Here is a 13,825-nt window from a genome sequence, read left to right on the forward strand (position 1 = left end):
CGGATGTTGTTGTCATAACTGGATCAAAATGAAATAGGACCACACGAAAAATACCAGCTTTCAAAAGATAAAGAACCATCAAAATCGGCTCACCCAGTCGAAAGTTCTGAGGTAACATACATAAAAAAAATGCAGTCGAATTGATAATGTCCTTCTTTTTTGTTTGAAGTCGGTTCAAAATAATAGAGGGCAATAAGTTTTCAATTCAAACCTATAAGGTGCATAAAAATAACTAATTCGTGGCTATCTTGTCCGATAAAGTGGATTAAGAATGACGTCACTTAGCTAACGGTCGATCCATTATCATCCAAACTAAACATGTATTCTAGAATATTTCAATCCATTGAAAATAAACTGTTTTCAACTGTTTTCAAATTCAGTTGTAAGCTAAAATATGGCTCGAAAAAATTTTACCTGTTACCAAATTATCAACCAATCCGGTTGAAACGCCATTTCCCCTAAGGATATCATTCAACAAAATGCAATGTTTTATATAGCAGTATGCAGCTTCATAAACTTTTTTCCCTACCATTTACACCCTATTACATGCATGTAATCTGCAAGAATAAATGTTTTACACAAACCGTTAGACACAGAAATGCCATTACAATTAAATCGTAAACGACAAACATAAGTCCGGGCAAATTGACAATTGGTTATTGGTTTTTGTTATTTCTACAAATTCTGAAACAATATATATTTATTTCACTAATTTTAAGACTTTGATGTGTATTTTTTAACCCCCGAATTAAAAAAGGGGTGAAGCTAAGGTTTCAAAAATCGGTTTACAAGGAATAAATCACATTTGTCGGATGTTTTTTAAATTTTGTAAATTTCACTTGTTAAATAACAAATAAAAAATGAAATTGTGAAAATATGAAAATAAAAGATAGTAATATGTGGTCCAAGTATTATTTTAACCACAAAATGCCAGTAAAAATTTCAACGAGGTTTTATAATCTCTGTTAAACTAAGCTTTTTTAAAATGTATGTAAAACTTTGATCAGTTTTAGACATTGTTAGACTTTATTTAACATATATGTAAAACATTTGCCTAAATTAAAAATCTTTTTGCCTACAAAAATTCCCTTATATATACAAAATTTATAATGGTTTTCTTGCATTTTGTACTTAAATTAAATCAGTACTTGAATTTCATATTTCTGTTAATTTTTTAACATAATTTTAGTCAATATTTGATATTTAAACATCAAAATACTAAAAAAGAAACAGCGAAAATCGATTCATATTTGTGAAATACATGTATACATATATATAAGGTGGACCACTTTATTAATAATGAGCTAATATTAGCTAACGATTTTCGAAAAATGTTTTAAATGAAATATTTTACTTTTATTTATAAGGATCAACTTCTAATTAAAAGTGTTATTGTATCTCTTACCTTTTAGGATATCTGTTCAGGCAATCAGGAGATCTATGTCCAATCGAATGTCAGAACATGATGTCCCCCATCAAATTTACTAGAGTTACTCGTCGATTGGGTAACTACAAAACGAGCTATCAACCAATACATTAAAACGGCTTACCCTGTATTTATAAATATTAACAATTTGGTAAATACTGTGAGAGTACGGGTTCCTAAAATGCTTTAAAAAATCAAAAACCTCTAATTTTACATTAAGAAACTGCTCGTTTAAGAATTTAAACAAAAAATGTCTTATTTGCTTGGAGTAAATGTACAAAAAATAAAATAAGGAAGTAAAAATGTCTTGTAGAATAATATTATTATGAAGCTGAGAAAGATCTATATTTATTGATGACGAGTGTAGAGCTCGAACCCACCCTAAGTTAAGAAACAATATTAGATATCTGTGTAAAAGATTGACTAATTGAATTGACTAGTCTGTGGGGGATAATAATCACAGGATGGTATCATTCCTATGTTTCACTCTACAAGAGAGGGAGTAGTGAAAATATTCTTTTTTCAATTTAGTTCACAATATTATTATTATTGGTCTGGGGACAGATGTTGTATAGCACAGTCAGTCCAAAACCGCCCTAAATTCAAAGTCGTGTCTGTTTGTCCTAAAAAAAGTTTCATGGCCTTGTAATAGTCTTTTAAGCCACAAGGAAATTTTTTGATTAAGCGGTAAACTTTAAAATCCTCAATGTTCTATGAAGACGACAATAAAGAGGTCTTTTCGTCTGTTTAGAGAAAACAGAGACGTTATTTGGATTTTTTGAGCATAGCTTTTTCAACCACTTACACAACTGTTTCAGTCACTTTCGAAGAAGACAAAAATTCTTTTTTTTTTATTGTCAATGTACTTATTTTTATTAGTCAGCGGTTCATAGACCATATAATAATAGCATAAATATCTTATTCCTTGGTTCCTTGTATTGCTTCCGTTTTTTGTAAAAATACGTGTTACTTTATTATTTTTTGTAAATTTGCCCTGGCTGAACGAGGTGTTTGGTACAATTCGACTCGCTTCGTTTTTGGAATAATAAACCACGCCTCGCTCAATGTGATAAAGAAAGATTCAACTTTTGTGTATCACCTTACTTTTTGTTTGTTTTTGGAACAATATAGCTCGCCTATCTCCGGTTAGTAACCAGGATTAAAATTTTGTACCTCGCCTCGTGTAGCCCCAAGCAGGGTTCGCCGGACTAAGACACGTGGCCAAGCATTGGCCCATTAATGGTTAATGGTACTTGGCAATTTTTATTGGGCCATTGCTAGAACCAAGAAAAGGCCGATGTACGGTTCATAGAGATAGCCAGTATATATTTTTTTTATATAGCCAATGTATGGCATATCAACGGCAATTTTATGGCATATCATCATCTACTATTACTTATGCAACTTAGGCAATCTTTTAAGCCATGTATGTATAAAAGGTTGCTTCCAAACATAATGTTAATGAAATAAAAATTAGTGATTGTAAAAGGATTAAGATTTAAAAAAGTTTCATAATTCTTGATACAATAAAAGGTAATAATTGAAAGGAATGTTAGGAAATTTAGGTAGTCAATAAATTTAAAATGGATAATACATTTGAAATTTTAATGCATTAGCCATGGCTATTCAATAACAATCCGTGTCTCTGTTTGAGTGTTGACGAATAAATATCAGTTATTTATATAATTTTTTTAATGATAACTATCGATGAAAAAACGATTCTAGTTAAGTTTTGACAGTCGAAGGCTTCTCTTGAAATAAATTTCATCTTTTATTTTTGAAAAATAACCATAACAGTTGACGTAACAGAATTAAAAAAATATTTGTTTACATGTAAGAGCAACGTGTGGCTCGTATGTATAGTTCGTACAAAACCAAGTGGCACCGAACAAGAGAGAGTATAGATATAAGTGCACATACATATACATCATACACTCTCTCTTGCTCGGTGCCACTTGGTTTTGTACGAACTATACACTCACTATTAGATACCTATTTTGTTATTGTTTGGCAGTGACTTACATGTGCAGTCGTGAAAGAGTTCCCTGTGCTATTAGAACGATTGGTCTCTCGACAATACGTAAAATAATTAATAACAGCCGTTTATTGAATAGTATTTATTGTCTAGTGTTTTTTTATTATTTTTGATTTAAAATTTTACTAAAATGTCTAAAAATTATTTGTGTTTATTATTTAACCATAACCAAAAAATCTGTGCTGTTACATTACTTCATTAGAAAGAGAGGCAGTGATAGAAAACAGTTGACTATATATGTGTATAACGCAATGTTATTTTTATTAGTGTTTTCTCCGGTAACCTTGACGGATCCACAATTAATTGAACTAAAAAGTGAGTATTCTTTTTTCAGTATGTTTAAATTATTTACAAAGATTTTCACTTATGGTCATACATTGTTTGACATTTTCAGATCAAATAGATACAATGTTGGAGACAAAGTTTTATAATCTCACACTGATAATGGAAAAAAAAATAGAATCAACGAAAAGAAGCATATTGTATGATATTCAGCACAAAACTGATGAGCTTAAAAATACTACAGTTACAAATGGATCTGCGACATCGATAAATTTAACAGAAGCTAAAAAGAGAGGGATAAATGGATCGTTGACATTGGAGAAGTTCGAAGATTTCGATAATAAACTCAGAGCGAATGATGAACACAAAGAATCTTTAGTAAGTTATCAATCTGTTAATTTTTATTGTTTTTAATTTTAATGTTTTCAGAAGTCTTTCATAAAACATTTCACATGTTTTAATGTTAAATAATTGAATAAATTAAAAAATTAGTAAGTTACAGAAGTTTTTAAATTAATTTATCAAATTTTTATTGCAGATGATTTTATATAAGATTATAACAAGGGGCGAATTAAAAATAATGTCTGCTATAAAAAAGATTATGGAAGTGACCATGGAAAAAACGGTGGAGTTAGAATACTCGGGAACAGGTTGTACTGTCAATGGCTTGGGGAAAAAAAATTTTAGCAATACGGCTACCTACAAATGTTTAGATGGTAAGCTAAGTATGTACACTATAGTGTACGTACAAGGTTATACAACAATTAATTTTTAATTGAAGATGAATATTTATATATAAAATTGATGTTTTTCCAGGAGTGCTTTCTGACCAATTTGCGGACTCAGGAGAGTTGAAAAATTTATCAGGAAAAGTGGGTCGCTGGTTATCTGGTGCAGCGGATCGCGAAGGTGGTCGTAAGGAGCGAACCAAAAAAAATTAAACTAATAAAATTTATTGTAATTTTAATTCAATATTTTTAGTTTCAATAAATTTTTTTTTTCATTAAAATCGTTGCTGGCTTAGTACAAATTTTATTTATTCCCATTACTGGGATATTATTGGCTTCAATCTTTGGCCAATTAACTGAACCCATCAATGGGCCCAAGTTATCATCCGATGAAATTATTTTAATGGCCCAGTCATGGTATATAGTACTCAGCCATTGCTGCAAAACTGGCCACCAGCAATGGACCATGACTGGGCCAATTGTAAAACCTTGTATGGGGCGTAGCGGATCGTCGAGCCATAACGGGGTTAACTCGTAGCCTTGGTGAAATAGTAAATAGAACGTGACACTAGACTTTGTTTTATTCTTACAAGTATTTACATCATTATTAGCTGGTTAAGTTACATCTACTGAATTTTTTCCCCCATTTTCGTTAATTGAGTATTATAATTTTATTATTTCTCCTTTTATTGTAAGATTTTTAGATAATGGAATGGATAGATTTTGTTTGACAATTGAAATATTAATTATTCATTTTTTACTATATAATTCCCTTTCTTCACAAGTTTCCGTGAATAATAAAGATATTAACATCCATGGAATAAATTCTATTAAATATTTCAATTTTGTCATAATCATGAATGTTTGAAATATCTGAAAGAAAATTAGTATATATCTGCGGTTTCAATCGTCGATTAAATTTGAATAAAATGACCCAAACCTAGTGGAAAACTAAATATGTAGTTAATTGTTACAAAATTTAAGCCCCCTCCCCGCTGTGGCATTGAAACTCCTAAACCGACGTACCGATTTTTATTTTTTATTGTTTGTTTGAAAGGTAATTTGATACAGAGTGGTTTTAATTATATTTTTCAAGAAAATCGATTAATTCGTTTAGGAGCCAAGATGTCGCGGAGAGACACACAGATACACAGATAGATCCGTAACTCCTAAGCAGAGAAACCGATTTGTTTGAAACATAGCTAAGAACACTCGATCAAATTACGTTTCCAACAAACCAAACTATCAAAATTGGTTCATTGGTTTTGAAGCTACGATGTCACAGACAATTACTTATAAAGTCCCTCTTTTTAGCCGGAGATTAGAAATTGGATTAAATTGGAATTTTTGGAGTTTGGTAGAGCAAAATCAATATACTTTAGTAACGTCATCAATAGACCTTTTTCACACTTTTTTTTCTTTTTTTTAAATGCAAGTAAATGTCTTGATAAATGGGCTAATTTTTTTCCCGGTTTTTTTTCGAAGCCATATGACCGAGAAAACAGACAATAAAAATATTTAAAATTCTAATTGGCGAAAACGATCCGGAAACATACGATGTTACACGAAGGTTGATTTGACGTCATTTAAAGTTGATAATAGTGATATATTAATACAACTGTTGACACTGTTTTATTTTCATTGCTTGTCGGATTGACATCACAGATCAAATGTGCGGTGTAGCCAAAAAAAATCGTTTTAAAATATTTCAAATATTTGTGACTTTTTAACAATTTTTTTCATAGTGTTTTTATTGTTAAAAATGCGTAATTTTCGAGTTACAGGCTCTACTCGACCTATATTTTCATAAAAAATTATCAAAAAGCATTTTTAGTTTTCATGAAAAAGGTCTATTTCTTTTAACGTCACGACTTTAAGTTTGAATAAAATCTGATATCAAGAATGGTTTTGGAATTTGAAAGGACAAGCTCGTTGATGAGAAAATCGACAAATAAAAAAGGAAGTGGGGGAAGCTGTTCAAAGCTCACATAGTTCAAAGTTATGAATTTTTTTCAAAATTTTTTTTTAATCAGTTTTGTGATTTTTTCTCTAGACGCTTAGTTTTCGAAATAAAAATTCTTGGAAAACTAAAAATGCAATATTCGATTTTAAGAAAATTGTGTTATTTTTCAATCTCTGAAAGAATTCCCTTAGCTAATGCAGCTCCTGTACTACGAGTTTTTTACATTCAATTTGGTAGACATCAAAATTCAGCATACAGAAAAAGCTTTAGTGACGGTTAAACGCTTCGTAAACACCTTATTTCGACAAATCTGGATTTTGGTTGACATACATACAATACCTTGTAATAATTTAATATCATTTAGAATGAATTTTGAAACATTTTTCCAAAGATTTATATATTTATAAAATAAAGAAACGAATTATTATAATTCAGATTAATTGCTTCAGATAATCAGCTTTAATATATACCCAAAAATACTAGGACAAACACATACACACACACACACACACACGTGTATTAAGGATTATGATTAAGGATAGATACACCTTAACATACCTTTATTCACAAATTATTATTATTATTTGTAGTAAAAAGGGGTTTCACATAATATTTATGAAGAGACAATCAATAAATCAAATCCCAAATATCAGGTAAATTTGTATATATGTATATATGTTGTATATACAGTAATAATTTGTGTCAAAATTACTAATATTTATTATCCCTTAGAAAGTTTATTTGATAGAGTTTCTATGTTCGAGTGTTATACCTTGTACGTTAACACTTCATAATTCTAGAATTAAGTACCCTATCACAGTAATCACAAACCGAATATATGAGTATGAAATTCTTATGTTTATTTCTGTTAGAGGAGATATGTGGATAGGGTGACACTCACTAATTCATTTATTAAGATTGGACATTATTTCATGCATTCATTATTTATGTAAATATACAATTACTAGCTGACCCGGCGAACTTCGTTTCTCCAATAATTTATTTGATAAGAACTTTTGATCAGCGATTATTGATTTTAATTAACCTACAGCTCCAATTTGTTAATAACTATTCTATGCTTAGCCTAGCAGCTTTGCCCGCCTTCTATAGTACATCCCGCTTTACACCTTCTAGTGTACCTCAAAAACTTTACCTCTATTTCTCAGTCAATTAGACCTATCTCTTTGCAGGATCTCACAGGTAACATGATTCTAAGTCTATGAAAAACTAGGTCTGCCGAGAAGTTATTTCAAGCTGGTAATACCTTAAGTAACGAAATGAATCAATAAAACAAATTGGTGAAGGGAAAGAGAATAAAAGATTAAGGATGGAGTTCGAGGAATTAGGAATTAGGATCAAGATAGAATGATTTTTGCAGTATTCATGGCCCTGATTGATGCAGGGAATGGAATTATATGGAAATTCGTAAGTAGGCCAAAATCTGAAATAATCAAAAATACGCCAGTGAATCGATGTAAAGCTGCTTTTGGAAATCTGCAAAAAAAGTTATGCTATATCTGCGTAATCTAAAAAACAGCAAAATTTTCCGACTTTTTTCAGTTTGTGCAGTTTAATTAAAATCTAAGCTAAGATCTTTTGACTTTAGTTACTGCTATCATTTTTAAAGTATATTAAATTTGAAAAAATTGAAGCCAACCCTCCGCTCCGTATGTATGTCTAATAGTTTTTGAGGTATGATGCTTGAAAAATTTACATGATTTTCAGAAATGTTAAACTTTTGAGTTTTGCTTATGTTAAACCGTTAGCTTTCTCGTGGGGAGGCAAATAAGGGCAAAATTTTGGTTTCCTTTTTTTCCAAAATTATAAAAGATAGAAAAATGAAAATTTGTAGGTAGCTTCATAAAATGAGCCTTAAGAAACATTTTTGAAAAAATACAAACAAAATACTTTAAAATTTCGAAAACAAGTACAAATGGCGGCCGGAAGGCAATGTAAAGATGTGCTACTTGCGTAATTGCAGCTTTACATCGCGTTTTGCGATTTTAATGATCGGTGTAAAAGAGTCAGGCATTGAATTATACTTTTGGTGATTACATGGCGCGTTTTGATGAATCTTAAAATTAATTTGTTAATCCGCTTGAATCCACTTCGTAACCACTCTATACAATTAGTGCTATATTTACTTTCTATAAGTTCATATATATTTTACACTACTAAAAGGGATAAAATAAAAGAAGGGCTGTTTTGGATGGCGGTGCTGAATGGTTGTTTAGATGATATGGGATTGCTTACTGCTTTCATATATTTTGTTACTGTTGATATATATTCCCAGAATTACATACATACAGAACCAAAACAAAATACAATTGCAATGGCATATTCTGTGTATAGATCGCTCGCCTGCATCTCCCAGAGTTACTAATTTAATTTCCTACCACAGTTACGTGCAGCTACTATTTAGTGATGAATTCAGTATATACAATAAAATGGTTTTGGTTTTTCCCCTAATATATTACAGTCCAATGAATGATGATCTCTCTATAGTGTGCCAGCGTGTATAGCGTGCTCACGTCAACTTACTGTGTGTTGTACGAACTAAAAGAGTTGTCAGAGAAAGCATTTCAAAAAATATTTCAAAGAAAATATGCTGTTCTTGATAATAATTGCAAGAAACAAAAAAAAATTATTCCAAGTTTACAATAACCTAACTAAATGTTGAACGACTCGGGCTACCAGTGCGTCACAATCGGGAGAGGGAAGAAACGATGGACATGGAATTTGAGTCAGCCGTTCTTTGGAGATATTTCTCTGATCTGAAGTCTGTTAGTCTGACGTCAAAGCATTCTGACTCTATTTGGTATCACAACGAACTCTATAGTCTCAGTGTGACATACCCCAAGACAACTTCATTTACAAAGGAAGACCCCAGAATATATTAATAATGATGATTTATAATAACAAGTGGACACCCAGCCTGAAAACTAAAAGTAGTAATCTACAAATCTGAGGAAGGAAAATGTTTTTATAGGAGTAATTAGAAAAGAAATAACAAAAAAGCATATCTAGGGATTTGGGAAAAATTGCGGTGGGTGATTTTCTAAATAATACCCTTAATCAGGGCAGAAGATGAAGTGATAAACAGAGACTCTAAAGTATGACACAACTTCATTGTATCATTAAGCCATACCTTGAGTCATCCCTTATTTCTCCTTCATTTTTTCCATTTCATTCATATCGATATATTAGTTCAACGCAAGTTTATTGATTTTATCCTTGGTTCGCGCTTATTAGCAGTTTGTCTTGAAAGCGGAATGTGATATATACCAGAGAAAACTAAGTTTTACAATAAACTAATGTTTTATGAGAATATGAAGTGACCTAGGATGTATAAAAAGCATAGCCACCCTGGAATTAGGGACATAATTGTTAAATCAAGAGTATCAGAAGCTATATAGCTAATTTCTTCTCCTTAAGCAAGCAATAACTGGGCATTCATTTGTAGCGCACTATGGACTTTGCAATGCGGATATCTTTAGAAAAAGGTAATAAGGATGGCCAGACCACCTATATTAACTCAACGTTTAAAAAGCAAAAAGAAAAGCCGCCCTGGAATTAGGGATATAATTATTGTTGAATCAAGAGTATCAAAAAGCTGTGTAGCTTTCAATTTCTTCTCCTTAAGCAAGCAGTACCTGGCCACTTATTGGTAGCACACTATGAACTTTGAACTACGGTTAGCCTTAAGAAAAGTTTGTAGAGATGGCCAGATCAGCTACAAAAATTAATGTTTAAAGACGTTGCGTGTTTCACGTGTGCTTCATGTGTTTAAAAGTGTGCCTTGCTACGGCTTTTTAATTATGGAAGTATAACATGCATTTAAAACTTTTTGTTTTATTAAGTTTTGCAAATTAAACAGATATGTTGACTAGATTAGAAATTGAAAACAGTTTTTAAATTGTTTTGATAAAAAAGATTATTGTAATATTTTTTTCTTAAATTTGCATTACAAATCGCAAAATTATGGAAATTAACTATTTCCTGCGTAAGCTCCAACTCCACTGAAACTTTCAGTACATACATACTACACATCATAGATACACATACCTCTTTAGTACAAAATAATAATCTACGTGTGTTTCGTATTACTAACGCAACAAATACACTATTACTTGTTCACAATTTTAGTATTAGTATTCTTGTTGCAGATCGGAAACTATTGAGTTGTGAGAGTACTATGTTTAATTCTTCCCCTTTATCTACTATCCGCGTCGTTCGTTTTATGCTAGTTGCTAGTAGCATGCTCTACTACCAAAAACATAGATGGTATACGTATAATGCAGTAGCAGCAACCGGTTCATACGTTAACTGATTCCCATAGTATTATGACTACTAGGTAGTATCATTATATACAGAGTGACAATTGCGATTTTTGGATCGACGCATAACTATAGTTATTGTGTGAATTTATTAAAAATTATTTCATTTTTATGATGTAAGTGCAGAGAAATAATGAATTTAGGACTGTTAATGTAGAAATTCAAACTGTTACTACCAGTTTTTAATCTAACATTTCCACATTCTTATCAGATTCAGAAGCAAATGAAAAATAGTTTAGAATAGCTTAGTTCATTTGTAAAAGGCCAGAATTAAATCAGAAAATCAAAATCTTTTTTGTAGGGCACGATCTATTGGTCAAGTACCAAGAGGCTAGCTCCCAAGAGATTAGTGTGAAAGTGTTAAAAATGATCCCCCAAGGTAAAATGATCCCTCGTTTTTTTAAGCATATCACATTAAAGCCATTTATTATATTTATCGATTGGTGGCCAAACCAAATTAATCATTGAACAAATACTTATGGCAATATAAAAGCTATTTGATTTTCATACTAGTTTTCGCTGGCTGATTTTTTTACTGTTGGCTTCTGTTGGTTTTTAATCACATAATAACACATTTTGCTAGGCGTATAATGAATTTTAAGGTAAGGTTTATGACGACATTCAACCATGTCGTTAAGGACAAAACGGTCCTTTTTATATTAGTTTATTAATCCTTTTTATATTAGTAATGATCCCTATTTTTTGTATAAAATAACAAAAATTTAAATGATCTCCCACCATGTGATTGCCAGGTCTTGGTTATGTTGCTTTAGATGAATTTACAAGCGATTACTGTGTTTGCATTAATCGTTGATGCAACGTAAAAAAATAATATTACTATTTTATGAGAACTGATTGATAAAAAATGCAATGAGATCATTTTACCCACCTATTCTTACAAGGTCGGTTTAATGATCCCTTTCAAGATATATTGAATAGTTCTAAAAATTTGTTCAAATAAAAACAAAAATTGGCATGCTTATATTACATCACTTGAGTAAAGAAACCAAAAGTAATTCGACGTTATTCATATCTCGAATAGTTTGTCTATAAATTACATTTTATGTGTGAGGGATTATTTTCGGTCAATCTCCTCTTATCCTTAGGCCCTAAATTATCTCTCTTGTGTCATTAACCTTAAACATTCAGAGGCCAATGAAAATAATTGTCTAGTTAATTTATTTTAAAGAAAATATCCTATCAAGATCTTTTAGCTTATCCGAAGTAAGTTTCTTACCTATAACGGTGTGAAAAGTTATTTCGGCAAAATGTATTCTCACATGGTGTGAGTTCAGCTTTAGAACAATATGTATTCAAGATTTCTATTTCTTCAGTAAACAAATGTCTTTTTCGTTTTTATTAGAAACTTAAAATTTTTTTTGGTTAGATAGGCCATTAACGTCTTTTTTACTTTACCGGTGCCGTTTGGTAAGTTTCACTCTGTAAACATAGTAAACATAATACAATTTTCATTTCTCTTTAGCATCAAAACAAGAAGCACGTTTTAATAGGAAAATAACACACCGCTATTAAGTTAATCTAAGATTACAATGTTCTTTAGTTTGTTAACTAATAATGGCAGACTCTCTTACTTTCTACGTATCTAAAATAGGCAAGCAAGAAATCAAAAGCAAGCAAGCAATCTTTAAGTATTAAATTCACATTATTATGGTTATTTAATTTATTGAAATATATTTATTCTATTGATTTTTTTGGTATCTACAATTGTATTTTACTAGAAATTTTGATTTGATCTTGCTTTCTTCAACATTAAATACGATTGAGTGAGATGTTAAGTTATATTTCATAACTGTTGCTAAGAAAGAATTAAGTTGCTGTTTCCTAAAGTACTTGAAGTATTTTTTATATCCCACGCAATGAAAATCTGTACTCAGGAGCACCTAAGATTTACCAAATCAGCGGCGCTATATGTTTGAAATGAGCAATCATTATTGTGCAGTTTTGAAATGATCTATAAATTTAACATTTCTACTTCACATAAATAAGAATATAAATGAAAAATTTCCACCAACTTTGTGTACGGTATGTAGAAGTTGTAAGCTCTCCCTTTGAAGGTAGAAATGATAAATAGAATGCGAGATAAGATTCAACAACTTAATTATAAATACATTAACAGTTTTCTTCTTCTTTTTTTTTTTTTATACAAAAAAGCTTCTCGAATGATGGTGTTACTTTACACATACAGAATATAATACATATATTAAATATATATATATATATATATATATATATATATATATATATATATATATATATATATATCTTGTTAAATGTGTATACCCGCACTTAATGCTGTTGCCTGTGTGAATGTTTGAGCTACCTATCTAATATTCGTAAAGTACCTATTTAATATTTTGTAATAATATCTTTCAACATATAACTGATATTTTAAATTATTAATGAAGTATTTTAAGTGAATATGTTCATTCTTAATATACATATACAGAATGTCACAATAAAGAAGCATGTATATGTTATCATACGCAATAAAATAGAAGACTGGTACATCTTTAATCACCTTTGAATTGCTTGAAAAATATTTGTAACAGCAACTGTATGAAGGTAATTATTTTTTTATGATGAGACAAAAATTCAGGAGCATATGATATTTTACTATGTTTGAACTTCAAACTGTTGATTATTCTAATAAAAAGCCACAAAAAATATATTTCGGCAAAATAAACAAAAAGGCAGTCAGACATTTTGGAGACGTAATATTGGTAAAAACAACAGTCGTGTATGTAATTATTATATGTAAAAATAAAGCTGATGGTAACTTAACCTATAATTACTATGAAAGTCATCAACAAATTAATAAATAATGCATAATTTTTTTGCCTTTATGTTGTTACATCATGGTCATCTTTTAGTTCACGTGATAGATAGATTAAAAATAACGACTTTTAATTTTAATATAATAAAACAATAATGTGCTTTTATATTTTAATCTTTATCAAATTTTATTATTTGGTTTTCAACTCTGTAAATTAGAATGCTGTGGATACTTTCCCTTATTTTAAACGTCAAATTTTA

At 30.3% G+C, this 13,825-nt stretch overlaps 1 protein-coding gene across 1 annotated transcript; it reads left to right on the forward strand.

Moving 5' to 3' along the window:
* The first annotated feature begins 3,905 nt into the window (after window positions 1–3,905).
* On the forward strand, window positions 3,906–4,684 carry LOC123293024. Its single transcript, XM_044873739.1, has 3 exons — window positions 3,906–4,121; window positions 4,282–4,459; window positions 4,560–4,684. The coding sequence occupies exons 1-3, from the start codon at window positions 3,906–3,908 to the stop codon at window positions 4,682–4,684; spliced, it is 519 nt and encodes a 172-aa protein (XP_044729674.1).
* Window positions 4,685–13,825: the final 9,141 nt, after the last annotated feature.

The sequence above is a fragment of the Chrysoperla carnea genome, chromosome 2 (assembly GCF_905475395.1).
Source record: "Chrysoperla carnea chromosome 2, inChrCarn1.1, whole genome shotgun sequence".
NCBI lineage: Eukaryota > Metazoa > Arthropoda > Insecta > Neuroptera > Chrysopidae > Chrysoperla > Chrysoperla carnea.

Excerpts from the sequence above, each read along its gene's own strand:
- LOC123293024 (XM_044873739.1), top strand. The coding sequence starts at position 3,906 with ATGGAAAAAAAAATAGAATCAACGAAAAGAAGCATATTGTATGATATT. Across the intron at positions 4,122-4,281 it reads ATGAACACAAAGAATCTTTA|ATGATTTTATATAAGATTAT; the intron begins GTAAGTTATCAA and ends TTTTTATTGCAG. Across the intron at positions 4,460-4,559 it reads TACCTACAAATGTTTAGATG|GAGTGCTTTCTGACCAATTT; the intron begins GTAAGCTAAGTA and ends ATGTTTTTCCAG.